This window comes from Populus alba, chromosome 2 (assembly GCF_005239225.2).
Source record: "Populus alba chromosome 2, ASM523922v2, whole genome shotgun sequence".
Taxonomy (NCBI): domain Eukaryota; kingdom Viridiplantae; phylum Streptophyta; class Magnoliopsida; order Malpighiales; family Salicaceae; genus Populus; species Populus alba.
Window position 1 is genome coordinate 4,251,207 of NC_133285.1, and position 19,528 is coordinate 4,270,734.

Below are 19,528 nucleotides of genomic sequence, written 5' to 3' on the forward strand. Positions count from 1 at the left end.
AACATCACATACATTACCGTTCGTTTTTGTCTCACCGTGAAAAGAAGATAATACTAATTTATAGGGTTTGTTGAGAATCGAATAAAAAATATATATAAAACATAAAAAGGAATTATTAGAGTTGTAGATAATTACCCAAAGTTATTATTAAATCCCACTCACCAACTCAAGCTATAAACCTTCATATTTAACTCTTTAATTAACTTGAATTAAATATTAATTTGTATTAGTTATTTATGATTGATTTTACTGATCAAAAAAACAATTTTGTCAACTTACAAAAAAAAAATTAAGAGCAAAATAAAAAAAAAAATAACAGGAAAAAAAATAAAACATTGGCTTAACTAGCATAACTTTAAAATTAAAATATTAAGAAATCATTTTAATATAATCTAGTCTGCTTCGAAGACAATTTGGATAATTATATAAAAAACAAAATTTTGAATGAAAAAATTAGAACTAAATTGAAAAAGAAGAAGAGAGAGCACTTCACATTTTACATGAACAATAAAACTCCATAAAGAATCCTTGTTATTTGATATAGAAGGTAAATAAGGTTACACCTGGTTCGAGTCCTGAGATAAAAATGATAAATATACAAATGACAGATATTTGATTAAAGTGGCATGAAAAAAATAAATTTATCTATTACAAATGCTACCAATGCTCCTCTACGATCTGTTGAGTGAAAGGTGAAAGACATTGCAAAAATTAACCAATGCTATGCTTCTTCTTTTTTAATTTCACTTATGAAATATGCAGGGAATTTATAGCTTTGAGACTTGGTTTTTTCTTTTTTTTTTTGGTAATGTAGCAATTAAATTCGAGGGCAAAAAATCGAAGTGATCAACTCCTTGCTGGCTTGGCGAATTTAGAAGAACCACCCATGAGCGCTCTACCGTAAGCTACAGGCAATGATGCAAATTTCTTTGTTTTTCCCACATAAGCTCTCTTTGAGAAGTTATCATAGTCATTTGCTTCGATAGAATCTAATATCTGCTTATATAGCAGCAAAGATGCCCATACCGGCCATCTACTAGCATCATTGAGTTCTGCAACACCCTTCTCAGCCTCGTCGAAGAACATTCTTGCACGCTTTATCTGTCCCTTCATGAAACTCCTCCATTTGTCTGTCACTTTCCCTTTAAATATGTCTTCATCAGACAAGCCAGCTTGAGCGAGCTCATCTTGCGGGAGATATATTCTTCCCCTCCTAGCACTGACAAGGACCAACCAACATTCTCAGTATTCACAGATTTATAGGGTGTTGATTCTTTGCTTAATAAGAAATCTACTTGGCGATTCGAATCAGGATTATATTATAATTATGCTTACTCTTCTCCAACATCTCTGAGTATATTGGTTAGTTGATTAGCTATCCCAAGGGCTAGAGCCGCGTTGTAGACGCTTTCTGCTGAGGCCTTGGATTCCGGTGCTATTCCCATCACTGGAACACTCATTAGCCCCACTGTCCCGGCAACATAATAGCAGTACAGGTAAAGCTCATCAAAGTCCTTGTATCTCGACTTTTTCAAGTCCATTCTCATTCCTTCTATCATGTCCTTGAAGGGCTGTCACAAGAGAGGATTTGCAATCAACCGGGGTTAATAATTTATCACCCAAATTGATGGTGCAGTGAATATACAAAAGCATGCTGGCTGTGTAGCATTGCGGTTTAAGTTTTACCTGTATATCAACAGGGTACTTGGAGACGGTGTTTGATAGAGCAGCATCGTACATATCATATGGGCGACCTTCGAAAAGTTCATTCAGCCTTTGCTCCCATCTGTCAAGAGCTTTGGGTGTGATATGTGATGCATTAGGGCCATCCACAAGCTCATCAGTTCTCCTGCACCACACTTCAGAACAAGATACAAGAGTTAATAGACTAGTTCTTCGGGGCTTTTACATAAAAGTGTTTCGCAGCCATTATGATTGCAAGAGAATTCTACAATGACCTACACATGGTGATGAAATACGTAGAGAGACACCTTTTTTTATCCAAAACAACAAATCCCTTGGTAGTGACGAGAAAAAACACAACTTGGGTCATTTAAGGGGATCATTCACGTTCATGGAATGTCCAAATGACCCATAATGTAAGCAGAATAGTAGATCATACTGATGTAGCCAAAATCGGCCCTAGTGCACCCACCACAAACAAACAAATTGGTGTATAGGGAGCATAAATGCAATAGAACCAAATGAACTGGCAAGTTGAAAGAGGGCCATAGCAGACATACCATAAATTGCCCAGACAGCTCTTCGTCGCTCTGGTGTCATCAGTAATGTGCCTGAAATTTGAATATTGCAGGTAAGAAACTTGATAATGCTGTCACTCTATAGAGCCCTTTTCAACCTTCTTTATTTCTCCGTCATTAGCCTTTTCAATCGTTTCCACAACAAGAGAAAGAAGCACAGAGGGAGAGTAGAACAGCAAAGCAATTGAACTTTTTGTTATTTTCCTTAGCAAGTAGCAACAAAGGGATAATCTTCAAGGAAATAAAAAATTTAGTATAAAAATGAAAAAGAAATAGAAGATAGATAATTAAACAGATAAAAAGTGTTATATTGTAATAGTCAATTGATCTCTTGCCATGTGCAAACTGCTAAGTTTTGAAAGGCTAACATGGTCAGATTCTAACTGTAGAATTGTAACTTTCATGTTTGACGACAATATTTATATCCTTGAAACCAGTTCACTTCATTTTTTTTAATAAAAACTTTACTTCGTCCTTATTAGTAAAACAATAAGTTAAGCAAGCCCTCTGATAACTATGAATTGTAAGAAAACACAAACAAGAAGAAGAGAGAAAGGGAGGGAGGGAGAGCACGAGAGAGCAATTACCCAGGTAAAAGGTCTTGGCATACTCAGAACAGACCTCGCCACACCTGTTATATGCCCCATTCAACAGATCCCCACGAGTCATGCTATCAGTTTGACCCTTTTCTTTTCTAACATCCAAGGCTCTCTCTTTTTTCTGTTCTTTCACCAGAGCAGCTTGCTTTAGAACAACCTCGTACACCTTCTCAACCGAAGATCTCGGTGGGCTAGCCACTGCACTTGAAAGGGAAGCGGCAGCAAAAACCTCAGATGAGAAATTGAGTCTTGAACACCCTTTGGAGTTATGACTTCTTACTTGTGCGCGATTTTTTGGGACTAAACTATACGAAGTTGTTGCAGCAAAACTGGCATTCTCTTTGGGACAAACCACCCAAAGAAGAACACCAGACATCTCGATAATTCTTTACACGATGCTTTTTAATTAACGTGTATTGTGTGTTTGAAGGACTGGTTTTCTTAAAGGCTGTAGTGGGAATGTCTTTGAGGGAGGAGTGGAGAGTGGAAGCTTTTTATTTTCTTGCTTTCTGGGTTGGCTAACCAGTTGTTCTTTGAGTTTCTTACATGGCTTTCCACTTTATATTGTGAGGTGATGCTGAGGATCTTCTTCTGCTTGTTACCACAAGCCAGGCCCTTGGAATATGCACCACCATCTCACGCGTGGGATTGTGTGGACATCATTTCTTTAACTCTTCTACCGGCCTTTCTAGAGGATTTTAACCAATTACTAGTTATCTATCTATCTTTCTTTCTGTTTTTTTTCCTTGAGCTTCAGAACTTTTATTTTTTGCTAATAAATCGTGATGAACGTGTGTTGAACATTTACTGGATAAAAAAATTGCATCTTACAGGAAGAGAACCGGTCTAGCGAGGAAGTGGAGGGGCGTAGGTTCAAAATTATTAGAAAGATTTTCATTAAATAATTTAGTTTAATCTTTGATTAACACAAAGTAGAATAATAAAACTAAAAGCAATTAATAAGAGCTAAATCATGTTCACAGTTTACACGTGTATTGTGAGTAGGTAAACAATGTTTTGTGAGTAGGTTTATTTTAATTAATTTTAGTTATTTTCTCTTTCCTTGAGAAAAGATCTTCTGAAACCAAGGAAAATATTTTGCATTGCATATTTTGCCCGGCATAAATGTAGGAAGAGATCAAGTGCGAGGAACTGTGTTTTCTCCACCTCCAGCTACGTTTATTTTAATTAATTTAATTATTATCTCTTTCTTCGGGAAAAAAATCTCTCGAAACCAGGGAAAATATTTTGCATTGTATATCTTGTCTGGCACACATGTAGGGTGGGATCAAGTGTAAGGCTTTGTGGTATTTATTTTTGTGTTTTAAAAATATTTTTTTTATTTTAAATTAATATTTTTTATATTTTTAAATTATTTTGATATTCTAATATTAAAATATTTTTTTAAAAAATATTATTTTGATTTATTTTATGAGAAAAAAATATTATGAAAAACAATTATTATATAAAAAAATATTTTTATTATCAATATTTTTATGCTGTTAAAAATTAATAAAAATGTGTGAAAATTTAGGATTTATTTACTAATATAATTTTTTTCCTTTTCAAATTTTTTTTATTACCTTTGTCGCACCCCAAAAAAATCAGCGCGCGGCATCGGCTGGCGATTTTGCGTCTCGTTGCGTAAGGTTTGAATTTGGTTCGTTGGAGTCGCCACCTAGTAATTGATTTCGGGCTACTAGGAAACCGGATGTACTGGTCTTGTCAGAGATTCGCGGGTAAGGGACTGGTTGTGGTTAGGGAAGGTATTAACACCCCTAACGCACCCTACCTGAGGTAAGCTGCTTCGTGGTTTTGACGTGTTAAAGAAGTTTTAATAATTGTCTTTTCATCGGAAATTAGAAATATCACTTACGTATAAGTTAATAATTCTTAACCGTGATCCGATCAAAATATTAAATTCTTCTTTAATGTATTTGCAATTTCATCCTTAAAAATATATACAAATAAATAAAACAAAATACAAACACACACATACACATCCACTATTTTATTTTTGTTTCCTTTCTTTTCTTTTTCTTTTCTTTTCTTTTACATCCATGTTTACAAAATACAAATAAAAATTCAATACTAAATAAAAAAATTACATCAACAACTCAAAATTACAAAATAAACCCTAAAAATTCATAACTGTGCTGGGACGACCATCTGGGACCTCAAGAACATCGGCGGCGCGTCTTCCCACGCGCCCCCGCCACTGGCGGCGCGTGGGTTCACGCGCCGCCGCTGGAAAACCAAAAAAACAGGGGCGCCTGGGACGGCTTCCTCCCCTCTTCGTTCCTCTGCCGGCGGTGACCTGAAAAAATAATCAAAGCCGCAACAACCAGTTGATTTTAGTTTTTATTTCATTTTTTTGTCTTTGAAATCTGCTTCGGTTTTTTTCTTTTTATCAGATCAGCTTCTCCTTCTCTTCTTCTCGGCTTCGGATCTGCTCCTTCTACATATCGGTTCTGTTATGGGTTTCTTCTTCTTCTCCGGTGGCAGATCGGTCGTGGAGGAGGAGCTGTCCGTGGTCGCTGGGTTTCGTCTTCTTCTCCTCTGCTTCGGGTGGCAGATCGGGCGGTGGCTCCGTCGCTGCTGAGGGAGGCAACGCTGTGAGTGAGAGTTGAGGGGTGCTGGATCGTGGCTGTTGTGAGGCAGATCGGAGGAAGAGAGGGAGTTGTGGTCGGGTTTGTGAGGGAGAGGAACGGGCTGTGGAGCTTGGTGGAGGCCGGTTCTGTGGTGTGCTGCTGGCCGGTGGCTGAGAGAGGATGAAGGACGGTGGGAATGAAGGTCTGTGTGGCCGGGCTTGGAAGAAAGAAAAAAAAATCAAGAGGAAAAGGGGAAGAAACCGAAAATGGTGTAGGGGAACAGGGGAAAGTCTCAGGTGGCCGGCCTCTGGTTTCTCATTGGCCGAGGACTGTATTGAAAGTTGAAAAATCAGAGGCCACAGGGGGGGCGGCGGCTGCCTTGAGAAAAAATAAGAGAAGATAGGTTTAGGGTTGTTTTTTTTTTGTATTTTTCAGATGTTGTCAAAATTGCCCCCCTTTGCAAGTGTTAGAAACCAGTATTTATAGGCAAAAAATATTACCAAGTTTTCAACATTGGTCCTTAACTTTCTTTTTTTTGTAAAATTTGATTTTTCTTGTTTTTTTGTAATTTTTTGAAAAATGAGCAATATCAACGTCGACTCGATGCGGAAAATCAATGATTTTAAAAACGACGCGTGAAAAGTCGAACGCGTTTTAAAGACCCTTAAAAAATTAAATTCTTTTTTAGACGACGTTGAAAATGCTAAAATGACGAAAATATATTAAAAAACATATTTTTGATTTTCTTTTCTTTTCTCAATTTTTTTGGATTTTTTGAAAATATATCAAAACATGGGTCAAAATTTGGGTAGCAACAGATGCCCCCTCTTTACAATGCTTACGAAGCAAAACTCCTCAAAATTTTGCATAGTAAGCTTTGTAAAGAAAACAAAAGGAAAATGATTTCATTATCTTGGGCGACCTGCCCACACACTCACACTGATCTGTTTTGGTCTATTTTCACGGGCGACCTACCCACACGTACTCACTCAAGTCTATTTTCACGGGCGACCTGCCCACACATACTCACTCAAGTCTATTTTCACGGGCGACCGACCCACACTCTCCCAATAGTCTATTTTCACGGGCGACCTGCCCACACATTGGGTTTACCTGAGATCCCATCTGGCGACCTCATTCAACTGGAACGAAAATATGTGTAACTCGGTTAACCTGAAATCCCATCTGGCGATTCCCTTTAACCAAAGCTACATGAGATCCCATCTGGCGACCTCATTCTGGTCTCATTGTACGGGTGACGAACCCTATGTTGGTCTCATTGTACGGGTGACGAACCCTATGGTGGTCTCATTGTACGGGTGACGAACCCTATGGTGGTCTCATTGTACGGGTGACGAACCCTAGAAAAATGCTGGTCTCATTGTACGGGTGACGAACCCTAGTGCTGGTCTCATTGTACGGGTGACGAACCCTAGAAAAAAGCTGGTCTCATTGTACGGGTGACTAACCCTGTGTTGGTCTTATTGTACGGGTGACGAACCCTAGAAAAATGTTGGTCTCGTTGTACGGGTGACTAACCCTGGAAAAATGCTGGTCTCATTGTATGGGTGACCGACCCAAAAATGGAAAAAATGTGAAGAAGTGTGGTCTCATTATAATGGGTGACCTACCCACGTGGAAAGAATATGAAAAGGTGGTCTCGTTGTGATGGGCGACCTACCCAAATAGAAAGAATGTGATGTGCGGTCTCATTATAATGGGTGACCTACCCAAAATGGAAAAAATATGATGAAGTGTGGTCTCATTGTAATGGGTGACCTACCCAGATGGAAAAAAATATGATGAACGGTCTCGTTGTGATGGGCGACCTACCCAAATAGAAAGAATATGAAGTGCGGTCTCATTGTAATGGGTGACCTACCCAAAAATGGAAAAAATATGAAATGTGGTCTCGTTGTAATGGGTGACCAACCCAGATGGAAAAAATATGAAGAACGCGGTCTCATTGTCATGGGTGACCAACCCAGGTGGAAAGAATGTGAAAAAAAATGGTCTCATTATGATGGGTGACCTACCCAAGAAAAATGTTGGCGAGGGCTCAAAGGCGCACTCCAAATGAGGTAGGGTTAGAAAACACGCTACCTGAGAAGTGAGGGCTCAACGGCGCACTCGAAATGAGGTAGGGTTAGAAAAAACGCACTACCCGAGATGATAGCTCAAAGGCGCACACAGAAAGAGGTGAGAGCTCAAAGGCGCACTCAAAATGAGGTAGGGTTAGAAAACCACTACCCAAAAGATGATGATGAAACACCGACCTGACAATGTTAAAAGCAATGCATTATGATCACTATGCATGTATACTTACCTGAGAAAAAATATAGGTCCCCCCCTCCTTGATGCTCCATCGTCATAGGGTTCCCTTGTTTGCATCCCAAAGCTTTCTTTGTTCTTCCGAGGCATTGACTCATTCATGTACTGGCCATCCACTCAGCTGTAAACGCAGTGCCCATCCCGAGCTGTCTTTGACAATTACTGCTTGCATCGTTCATCAAGCTTGACCCTGCCCCCAAGTGTGGTACTGCTTGATTCATTATGAAGGATTTTCTCTCCTGGCTTCTTCTGAGAATTATCCTCTGATTGATTGTGTGCATCATGCCAATACCCATCAAGATTGTTAATTAATCATGAACTTGCCTCTAGTTGAAACAGTACTCTTCAAGTACATGTTATCATCAACCTTCTTGGAACTCATTCAGTCATCCAGTCATGCATCTCATAGCTTGCAGTACCAAGGCTCATGGTTGTATGCTCAGTGTTCTTCTTAATAGATTCCCTTCAACTTTTCTAATCAGATTTGTGAAAAGATATGTCTCGGCCTCATCAATGATGATGCTTTTATCACCCATACTCATGCGGTGAAGTGCTCATCTGGCTTCAGAACAAGTTGTCCCACGATCAGTCTTCTAGGTGGGTGCCTTTCCAACATTCATTCAGTGCAGTTGTGTGATAACATCTGTCTATAACCATGTTTCAAAGAATGATGATATGAAAGTGTTCTTCAAGTACATCCTTGTTTCTCCATTGCCGGCAGGGTTCACTAGAGCATGGGCCATTTTGGAATGACATTGCCCCCAGTATAATCCGAATGTGCTCATTCCTTGATTATCTGTCTTTGAACATCATTGTCTTCAGTTCACTGATTCATCATTTAAACATTGCCTCATAGCTGATCTGAGCACTTCTTGTTTTTCCTTTTCAAGGTCCACTGTATTGCCCCCAGCTGCTCAACTTTTCAAGGAGTGTCGAGGACTTCAATGTCATTTCTATCAACGATTTTGCATACTCAATCGATGTTCTTCTGTGTTTGATAATCTTCCTTGTTCTGGAATCAACTCTCATATTTCAAAGATCATGTCTATTCAAAGTCTAGTTTGTTGAAATGAAATCAAAGATGCCCTTTTTTGGAAATCTTTTGAAAATCAAGCTTTTTGATCAAAGACCCAACACACGTTATTCGAAATATATAGTCCTTTGATTGTCATGCATTTTGAAAACAGAAATTGACCCAATGTAGGATTAAGAATGGCTTTTTTCCATGGTTCTTTGTATCAATTTGAATCCTTGATGTTGGGTATATCATTTAATAGTCTATGATGAGGTGACCTTTGCATGAATTTCAAAAAACAAAAATGCTCAAGTCAAAACTCCGGCTTTATCAAGAAAGGTTGTTTCTCTTCTTATAACTTGTTTTATCAGCATGCATAATGACCAATAGCTTAATTCATGAAGTCACGACCCTTATGGAAAAACTCTTCAAATTTTGAGAGCGCCATTTATCGGTTCAAATTGCTTGCTTGATTAAAAAGGGCTTTTAAAAGCACGTAATGCAGGCTATGGTTCATGGCTATGAAAGAAAGGAATTTCACAGGCTCAAAAGGTGTTTGAGGGTTTCAAAGACCTAGGATCAACATCAACTATTCATCAACTCTTTTCTATTGTTGTCTTTGTAGAGGAAACGACATATAACCTTGTTAACCTCAAAGTTCAGACTTTTCTTAACATAAGTTATAATGCAAATCCACCTTTCCTTGATGAATAACCAACCTTAATCATCTGATAACATCAAAAGCTTTATAATGGACACCAAAAGTCACGTTTATAGCTTAGTCTTTTCTGGTATTGACTTTTGTTGTGCATTTCCTTGATTGAAATTTCTTTTGCTCTTCATAGACTTGATAGGCGTTCTCCTTCCTTTATCTTTGACTTGTATTTAAGTGAGGGCAATTTCAACTTCCTTTTTTTCCATTCTCTTTCTTTTTTTCATAGCCTTCCTCAAAATTTTCTTATATGCCCCTAGTCTATGTGTTTTCTTTTAGCTCTCTCTCAATCATTGGACCTTTGTTCTAAGCCTTCCCCTTTATCCATTAATTATATCAATGTCTTCAAAATATCTCTCATTTGCCCCCAGTATGGGGTGTGATCCTAGTCAGGGTTTCTTTTTTGAAAGAAAATATTTTACCAGGCTCAAAATGGGACTGCAAGGGATATAATCTTTAGAAAGTGAAGGGATATCAAAGATGGCCTTTTCTCATTTCAAGCAAGGTCGGTTAAAACCGATAAATTTTGACCTCATCCAGTGTAATGATTGGGACTTGTAAGAATCATGATTCACGAGTCCATAACTACCAAATCCACTACATGTCATTATGCATACTGCTAAAACTTAGCTAAATGATGTGTGGTTCAATTTCAGGAGGTATGAGTTCAAAATTGTTTAGTCACCTCATGTCATTTTCAAGTATAGAGTCATTTCTGTAATCAAAACACTTTTAATCTTCCGGATTGATTAACCTTTATCGCATGTTGGAGTTTGATCAAAATATTTTGTCAGGATAAAATGCTAAACATTTGTTGATTTCAAAACAACAAAGAGACAAAAGCAAGGCATGTTTCGTTGAAGGATTAGAGGTGATCCCAAAACAAAATGCAGAATTCCATAACAATATGATTGATTGTTCATCACCATTCTCGAATAAGCTTTTCTAGCAATATCTGTGTTTAGCAAAGCATTTTCGATCACATGTGATCCTGAAGTTGTTCGGGGAACAATATAGACAGTGACACCCTTCTTCAACGACTCCACCTGTCTCTTGCTCACCAACTTTCAGACTCCATTCTTGCAATTCTTGAAACTGTTCACTTGAAATGGTTGAGGACCCCACCATGACATCACATCTCTTATCTGGATTATACCACCTAGAAATTGGTGGTTGCATGGGATTTGTCGGAGTCAAGCAAAAATTCTAGAATCTGGCAAATGTTGGTCGACAAACTTAAATGGCAGAGGGATGTCCCATCTTGGCAAACACATTTGAGCAATTGATACTACCGTGAGACCCGGCTATACCACATAATTAAGGGTTCACACCGTCGAAGTCATCTCTTGATTCACCTCTCATCATTGTTATGGAATCCATGACAGAACCTTCAATCTTTCCCCTCTTCATAACATGTTCAATTCTTCGATAAATCCTCACAACATCATGTCAATCTTCCGATGTTGTTGTTTTAGGATTGTTGGAAACCCCTCAATAGCTAGGTAAATCTTGGCAGCGCACAAAGAACAAAAGCATGTGGAGTCCCACGTTGTCAAAATTGGAAGAGAACCCGGTGAATCTACAACATCTTCTATTTCCTCTTTGATTCCTTACTGACGGTGCAGCAAACAACCCTTTTGTGTTTTAATGCCGATATTGGAAGGAAACAATTATGGACAATGTGAAACCACTGCATCCCTTCTTGGATTTCCCATTTGCATATCCACAAACAGATTCCGGTCGAGAGATCTCTACTACGTTGAAATTTGATGTCTGCTCATGTTTTTCAAACCAAACTCGACTCCTCTGTCTACTACAAAGTTTTGCTCGTGCCACACGTAGAAGTTCAGTGTCTTATCATGGTTTTTCAGACCAACATCTTGTGCCGCTGAAATGGAATTGAGCTCATAATTGGGGTAGCTTCAAAGAAGACTAATGCACCATGTACAGGAGACCGGTAATTGTTTGGTTCCATTAGATGATGTGGAGGCGATGAACATTTAACAATGCAACTGGATAAGAACCAGAGTTGTCATTAGTTGATGACTGAAGGCGTTGTTGCTTTTGTTCATGACGAAAAAGGAGAGATACAGCTTCAATTAGATGTGAACAAGCAGGGTTCCCACAGAAGACTGTGCAGATATTCTCTTTCCATTTGATGCTCAACACTTGTTCGAGCAGATCTGAGTCCAGCTACTTCACATTTAATGCTCTCAACCTTAATCTGATAATTCGCCTCTATCTGACATCTTTCTTCACCTCCATCATTTTTCTTCAATCACTTGCAGCACAGCTTGTGCGGGGGACCTACCTTTCAACCCGGTTCATGTATGATAAATGTATGAATATGTAATCTATATGATGAACTCACCCTTCGAGAGGTGACAATATGGTCGTAACTCTTGTATGATGGACAAGAATCATGATTTTTGCCCAAACTCTACAATGAAAATTTTCGGAGCAACGGCCAATGTGTCACCCACAAGTCTTGAGGTCAAGATGCTTCAAGAAGGGTTTGCCCTTATGCAAAAAAAAACGATGGCACATACAACCTAAGGACAGGTTCTATTCATTATGTGAACATGGGTAGGTTTTCTATCTGGTCTCAAAAGGGTCTCATATCTGCCCAGTGACGTTCTTCGTAAAGACAGTATGGGGGCGTTGCAAGGAATGGTTAAGGCACATATACCCACCATTACCAAGCAGGCACTCAGATATGAGTTGGGTGTTTCACGCATCTGAACCCTGACCAATAGTCTTAGGGCAGATCGCTAGTTCCCCACCTAACCTAGAAGCTTGTGTGTGCTTTTAAAAATAAATACAGGTGATGCATGAGACAATTCTATAAAATGCATGGAAATAAATATTAACAAAAAGATAAAAATGCAAAAACTTAAACACATCAAATACACAAAGCTTAGTCCAATAATCGAAAAAATACCTTCCCCAGTGGAGTCGCCATTCTGTCGCACCCCAAAAAAATCAGCGCGCGGCATCGGCTGGCGATTTTGCGTCTCGTTGCGTAAGGTTTGAATTTGGTTCGTTGGAGTCGCCACCTAGTAATTGATTTCGGGCTACTAGGAAACCGGATGTACTGGTCTTGTCAGAGATTCGCGGGTAAGGGACTGGTTGTGGTTAGGGAAGGTATTAACACCCCTAACGCACCCTACCTGAGGTAAGCTGCTTCGTGGTTTTGACGTGTTAAAGAAGTTTTAATAATTGTCTTTTCATCGGAAATTAGAAATATCACTTACGTATAAGTTAATAATTCTTAACCGTGATCCGATCAAAATATTAAATTCTTCTTTAATGTATTTGCAATTTCATCCTTAAAAATATATACAAATAAATAAAACAAAATACAAACACACACATACACATCCACTATTTTATTTTTGTTTCCTTTCTTTTCTTTTTCTTTTCTTTTCTTTTACATCCATGTTTACAAAATACAAATAAAAATTCAATACTAAATAAAAAAATTACATCAACAACTCAAATTACAAAATAAACCCTAAAAATTCATAACTGTGCTGGGACGACCATCTGGGACCTCAAGAACATCGGCGGCGCGTCTTCCCACGCGCCCCCGCCACTGGCGGCGCGTGGGTTCACGCGCCGCCGCTGGAAAACCAAAAAAACAGGGGCGCCTGGGACGGCTTCCTCCCCTCTTCGTTCCTCTGCCGGCGGTGACCTGAAAAAATAATCAAAGCCGCAACAACCAGTTGATTTTAGTTTTTATTTCATTTTTTTGTCTTTGAAATCTGCTTCGGTTTTTTTCTTTTTATCAGATCAGCTTCTCCTTCTCTTCTTCTCGGCTTCGGATCTGCTCCTTCTACATATCGGTTCTGTTATGGGTTTCTTCTTCTTCTCCGGTGGCAGATCGGTCGTGGAGGAGGAGCTGTCCGTGGTCGCTGGGTTTCGTCTTCTTCTCCTCTGCTTCGGGTGGCAGATCGGGCGGTGGCTCCGTCGCTGCTGAGGGAGGCAACGCTGTGAGTGAGAGTTGAGGGGTGCTGGATCGTGGCTGTTGTGAGGCAGATCGGAGGAAGAGAGGGAGTTGTGGTCGGGTTTGTGAGGGAGAGGAACGGGCTGTGGAGCTTGGTGGAGGCCGGTTCTGTGGTGTGCTGCTGGCCGGTGGCTGAGAGAGGATGAAGGACGGTGGGAATGAAGGTCTGTGTGGCCGGCGGCTTGGAAGAAAGAAAAAAAATCAAGAGGAAAAGGGGAAGAAACCGAAAATGGTGTAGGGGAACAGGGGAAAGTCTCAGGTGGCCGGCCTCTGGTTTCTCATTGGCCGAGGACTGTATTGAAAGTTGAAAAATCAGAGGCCACAGGGGGGGCGGCGGCTGCCTTGAGAAAAAATAAGAGAAGATAGGTTTAGGGTTGTTTTTTTTTGTATTTTTCAGATGTTGTCAAAATTGCCCCCCTTTGCAAGTGTTAGAAACCAGTATTTATAGGCAAAAAATATTACCAAGTTTTCAACATTGGTCCCTTAACTTTCTTTTTTTGTAAAATTTGATTTTTCTTGTTTTTTTGTAATTTTTTGAAAATGAGCAATATCAACGTCGACTCGATGCGGAAAATCAATGATTTTAAAAACGACGCGTGAAAAGTCGAACGCGTTTTAAAGACCCTTAAAAAATTAAATTCTTTTTTAGACGACGTTGAAAATGCTAAAATGACGAAAATATATTAAAAAACATATTTTTGATTTTCTTTTCTTTTCTCAATTTTTTTGGATTTTTTGAAAATATATCAAAACATGGGTCAAAATTTGGGTAGCAACAACCTTTATAAAAAAATAAAAATATGTTCACTTGTCATTAACAAATACAAAATTTTTCATCAAAAAAATTTAAAAAATTACATCAAAATCATGGTTATTCATCATAAAAAGTCAAACTATAATTTATAATAGTCATGCTGGTATTTTATACCCATGGTAATCTAATTATAGAGTATTAATTTTATTTTATTCAAATCATCATGAAAAGTTATATTGCTAACTTAAAAAAAAACCAATTAAGGATGAAAATATAAAAAAATATAACTATAATGTTTTACATTGCCAAAAAAGTGTTTGTATATATATATATATATATATATATAAAGCACTGTCCGTGTCTTTTTTTATTTTAAAAAACAATGAAAAATTTGTAAATGATAATTATAAATACTTTAAAATGTGTTTTTCAAATTCATTGTAAAATAAAAAAATAAAAAATAAAAACTAAATTTCCAGTTTTCTAAATAGAAAAATATTGCATCTGGATGGAGAGTTCTAGTTTTTCCTTTTCTAATTCCAATTTTCTAGAAGATTTAAATATTACTATGTTTGTAAACAATTTCTTAATATTTACAAATTTCCCTGGGTGTCAGAAATTTAATGCTGAATTGTAAAGTCCTTGTGATGAAGATAGTCATCCTCATCGCTGGGAATTTCCTTCCGTTCCTAACTTTGAAAATCAGTTGGAATCCTAACAGCGCTGCTTTATAACAATTCTTGTCGATTTTTATACCATCTCTCTTTGCAGTCTTTTTGGACTGTGTTTGTCTATGCAGCCACGTGTTTTTTAATTATTTTTTTATATTTTTAAATAAAACAAAAAAATATTATTTGAATGTAAAACGTTAATAATGACTGGCAGTGCAAACTTCGATGTAATTAACAGGATAAAAATTAGACAAGTATTTTTCTATCCAGTCATGTTAAGATGGGATGTGAGAGTATTGAAGAGTTATATTTTAAAGTGATTTTTATTTTAAAAATATTATTTTTATTTTTTAAAATTTATTTTTAATATTAACATATCAATATATATATATATATATATATATATACTTTTTTAAAAAATAAAAACAGTTTAAGAGTCACAGGAATAATAGGTAAATAATGCCTGGCAGATTCTTCTTCCCACTTGTCAACTGCAAAGACTTGACTCTGGATCACCGGTGGCCCGTAGCTTCTGCTCGCTTTCTCATTTTACAAAAACTCCACCGCGACTGGTACATGTTGAATTTTTCAAAAGGAGGATGCCATTATTGTTGGTTGGATTATTGGGGAGGAAAACTAGCCTACCACCACGGACTTCTTCGTTCTTCTAGCGCCACCAGCTGACGCTACCATCGCTCACTGTGCCGGATCATTTATATATATCTAGTAGAAAAAAATTAGTGTTAGAGTCATCATGGCAGTTTGAAAAAATATTATTTAAAAAATCAGCAACCATTATTATATAAAACAAACTCTATTAAATTTTAAAAAATATAATTTAAATATCATAAATTTTAAAATTATTAAAATTTATATGATTGTTAACTTTAAAATTTATTAAATTAATTGAGATATATATAAACTAATTCAAATATTATTATTAAACTTATATAAAAAAAAAAATACAGACTCTACGATAGAGTTATCATGTGGATCTGATAGCTCCTCAGGCAGGTGGGCTGCGTGGAGCAATTTGACACCTAGCCAATTTTTAACGTGGGTTTCGTATGATATCCATGCCTGCACTAGAAAAGTCGAAATAAAACAAAACAAGTAATTATGTGATTTATGTCAATGATTTATATAGCTTTTGGTATTTGTCCTGTCAGTTCAACCCATACAATAGCACGTGGCAGTCGCCATCTTTCTACTGATTGCCTATCCGGCCAGGTCTCCCTTACAATATATTTTTTATCTTATCCTTTTTTAATTATAATTTTCTAATGTGTTGGAAGTGAATATCTTATCCTTTTTTATATATAAAAAGTATCATTTTTATTTATTTTATTTTCCGTGTATAATATTCTTTCAAATCATATATAATTTAAAATAGCACTATGGTTATGGTATACAAATTGCGTATATTAAAGTTTAATCAATACAATCTTGTATTTACTAAAAAACTTAAACTTGTACAAAGTCCATCTTGTCACATGTAAAAATAATAATAATAAAATATTAATTACAAGTTGAAAAAACCAAGTTTTTTTTCAGCTAAATGTTTGGATAGTATTTTATTGATTTAAATTTATTTTATACTATTTTTATTAACCAGTAAAAAGCTTATATTATAAGCGCATGAGTTCACTTGTATGTTATTTTACTTGATTCTTTATTATTTTCAATTATTTCTTTAATAAATTTATGAAATCAAATGATACAATAGTATTTTTTTAGAAACTGAGAATAGTTAAAAATTTACATTTGATATGCACCAGGAAAATAAAATATATCACATGGTTTTTTAAAAATTATTAACTTTTGCTTTTATTTTCTGAGATAAAGATTTTATGAATTCAATTTTAATAGAAAAAAAAAAACAAAACGCTATAAATTTATACAAAATTTAGATTAAACGTTTTATGAATATGAAATATTTGATATTTTATTCAAATATATACAACTATAGTGAACATGATAATACATAAACAAGATTAAAATAATATAATCAAATTACTCAATAATTAATTATATATAAATAATTGAATCCCTTTCTTCTATTTCTAATCAGTAATTATATATAAAACTGATTTTGTGGTTTTTCTCACGTACACATCAGCGAAGATGCATCGCTGGCTGGCGAGCTACTTTTCCACAGGCATGACAATTGATCCTTAACGTGGCGGCAGCATGTGTACAGGAAATTTTATTTATTTATTTTTGTCTGTTTTTTAAAGCTGGAAAAAAGGATAGAATAGGAAGATTAATAATGACATGAGAATTCAAAAGGAAATAATAAAATTACCATAATCACCATTTTTTGTTTTTTTGTTTTTTGAGAATTACAGTCCACCAACATGTGTGCGGGCTGTGCAGCTCCTAATCCTATACACAAGTAAGCTTGGCCGTTGCTGTCACTTTCATTGCTTTTTTCTCTGTTACCGCAATTTCCAGCCACAACTTTTATTTTTTCCTTTTAATTAGCAAAATAAATAAAATACCATTTGCTCTCGCCCACGTAGCAACACCGCAATGCGTGGGATTTGAAAGTGTTGGAAATAATTGACTCTTGTGAAGTATGAACAAATTTGAAGAAGATGCCTAGGCTGTGTTCAACCGATTTTTTTATTAATTTTTTATATTTTTAAGGTTAGAATGTGATTTTAAGGTTAGAAAACATTGTATTTCTAGTTGGTTTTTTTCCAAGTGCTAGCTGGTTGAACCGGTTTGGTTCAATTGGTTTCAGACTTTAAAAATCAAAATCGAACTGAATCGGATTTTTTTTGTGATTTTTTAATCGGTTAATTCAGTTTTTTTTTTCGATTTAGTTTTTTCGGTTATTTTTTTTATTTTCTCGGTTTAATTGGTTTATTGGTTTTTTTGCTCACCCTTAACAAAAACAGTTGCAAAACAAAACAACAACCTAACCAAACATATTAAATAACTTTTTATTCAACCTTAATTTTAACGAAACATACATTTTAACAAACTAACCTTACTTAAAAATACTTTTTATAAAATATATTTTTTTTAAATCAGAAAGATTACCACAATACCAACACACATCATCATTTACTAGAAACTCTTATCTTTTTACTAGAAACGTTGGACTTTGATTTAATATATGAACAGCTTAATTTACTGCTTCAAACCAGAATGTTCTTGGCATTTTGTTTTTGGAGAGCTCGCTGCAAGCCTCCAACCAGAGAAAATAAAGTAAATTTAATGAGTTTTTTAAAAACAAAAAGACAAAATCACCCCTTCATCAAAGCAATTTTTTTGAATTTTAAGGATATTCTAATCATTATATTATACAATTAAAAAAAAAACATCCTATAACCCAATCAAAATAATAATAACCGATTAGTCCTTATGCAATTGCTAATGACCCCATGAGGCCAAGTTAAGTGAGTTTTTTTAAAAAGAGCAAAATAATAATTATACCATTCCCGTTCAAAAAGTACTGAGGAGTTTGTGTGTGCAGTAATTTTCCCATATCTTTTAGTTTTTTTTTTAAATATAAAAGAAATTTGATAACAGGCCTACGGGAGCAGAATCGCAGAAGCCCACCCAAAGTTGCAAACATGACATATGCCTGGAGAGATTTCAATAGGACCCGGAATTAAAGCCCAGGTACAGGGAGGCAAAAGTGCACCTCCTTGCGGAGGGATGCACAGCCTCCATCATGTAGATTCACACCAATATGTTGTTTGGCACTCTGAAAATTTTTAATTTTTTTTTTTAAATTAATATATTTTTATTTTTTTATATTATTTTAATATGGTGATGTTAAAATATATTTTTTAAAAATATTATTTTTAATATATTTTTAAATTAAAAATACTTCAAAAAATAATTATTAACACGCAACTAAACATCCTTTGTTCCCCTGCCAGTGGTGAGAGTCTTTTAACCCTCACATGATCATATCCGCCTTTACCGTAGGATGTGTCAATAAATAAATAAATAAATAAATAAATAAATATATATATATATATATATATATATATATATATATATATATATAATTTCTTTGATGTTATAAGAAGGAGCGGGTAAAATTGGGCCGAGAGCCCACAGCTGAAATTTGGAAAAAGAGTTAACAAATATTTTGTGGATGCATAAAATTGTTCTTTGCTTTGCTTTCTTGTAAACAATGGCATATCATATCAATATGGAATAGAAGACAATAAAAAATAATAAAAAGCCGAGATAAATGACGAGGGAATATTTTGGGATTGTGATATTTCTTTTTATTTTTTTTATTTAATCATAAAAGAAAAACTTGTTATGTTAAGTTAAATCATTTAATTTTTTCATGGATTCTCGTACTGATTATATTTTAAATTTTGATGTTATAGAAGCTAAAATAATATGTATTTTATTTAAGAAAACATATTTATTTATTTATTTTACATGCAAAAATCCATCTTAAAACATTTTAAATTAAACATATATTTTTCAAAATCTACATTTTAAAAAACCACAATTAAAAATATTTTTTTAAAATTTATTTTTTTAAGCGTAACTGCAAAAGCCAGTGTTATGCCAAATATATTAAACCCAGAGTTTGCTAGCTTCTACTTTT

At 35.7% G+C, this 19,528-nt stretch overlaps 1 protein-coding gene across 1 annotated transcript; it reads right to left on the minus strand.

Annotated features, from left to right (window-relative positions):
• Positions 1–514: 514 nt before the first annotated feature.
• On the minus strand, positions 515–3,514 carry LOC118049239 (phytoene synthase 2, chloroplastic). Its single transcript, XM_035059183.2, has 5 exons — positions 2,849–3,514; positions 2,244–2,294; positions 1,687–1,859; positions 1,336–1,571; positions 515–1,219 (listed from the first exon to the last, which is right to left on the minus strand). The coding sequence occupies exons 1-5, from the start codon at positions 3,234–3,236 to the stop codon at positions 847–849; spliced, it is 1,221 nt and encodes a 406-aa protein (XP_034915074.1). The 5' UTR covers positions 3,237–3,514; the 3' UTR covers positions 515–846.
• Positions 3,515–19,528: the final 16,014 nt, after the last annotated feature.

Coding starts and splice junctions, on each gene's coding strand:
- LOC118049239 (XM_035059183.2), bottom strand. CDS start 3,236: ATGTCTGGTGTTCTTCTTTGGGTGGTTTGTCCCAAAGAGAATGCCAGT. Junction 2,295..2,848: donor TGCCAAGACCTTTTACCTGG/GTAATTGCTCTC, acceptor TTCAAATTTCAG/GCACATTACTGATGACACCA. Junction 1,860..2,243: donor AGCTGTCTGGGCAATTTATG/GTATGTCTGCTA, acceptor CTTGTTCTGAAG/TGTGGTGCAGGAGAACTGAT.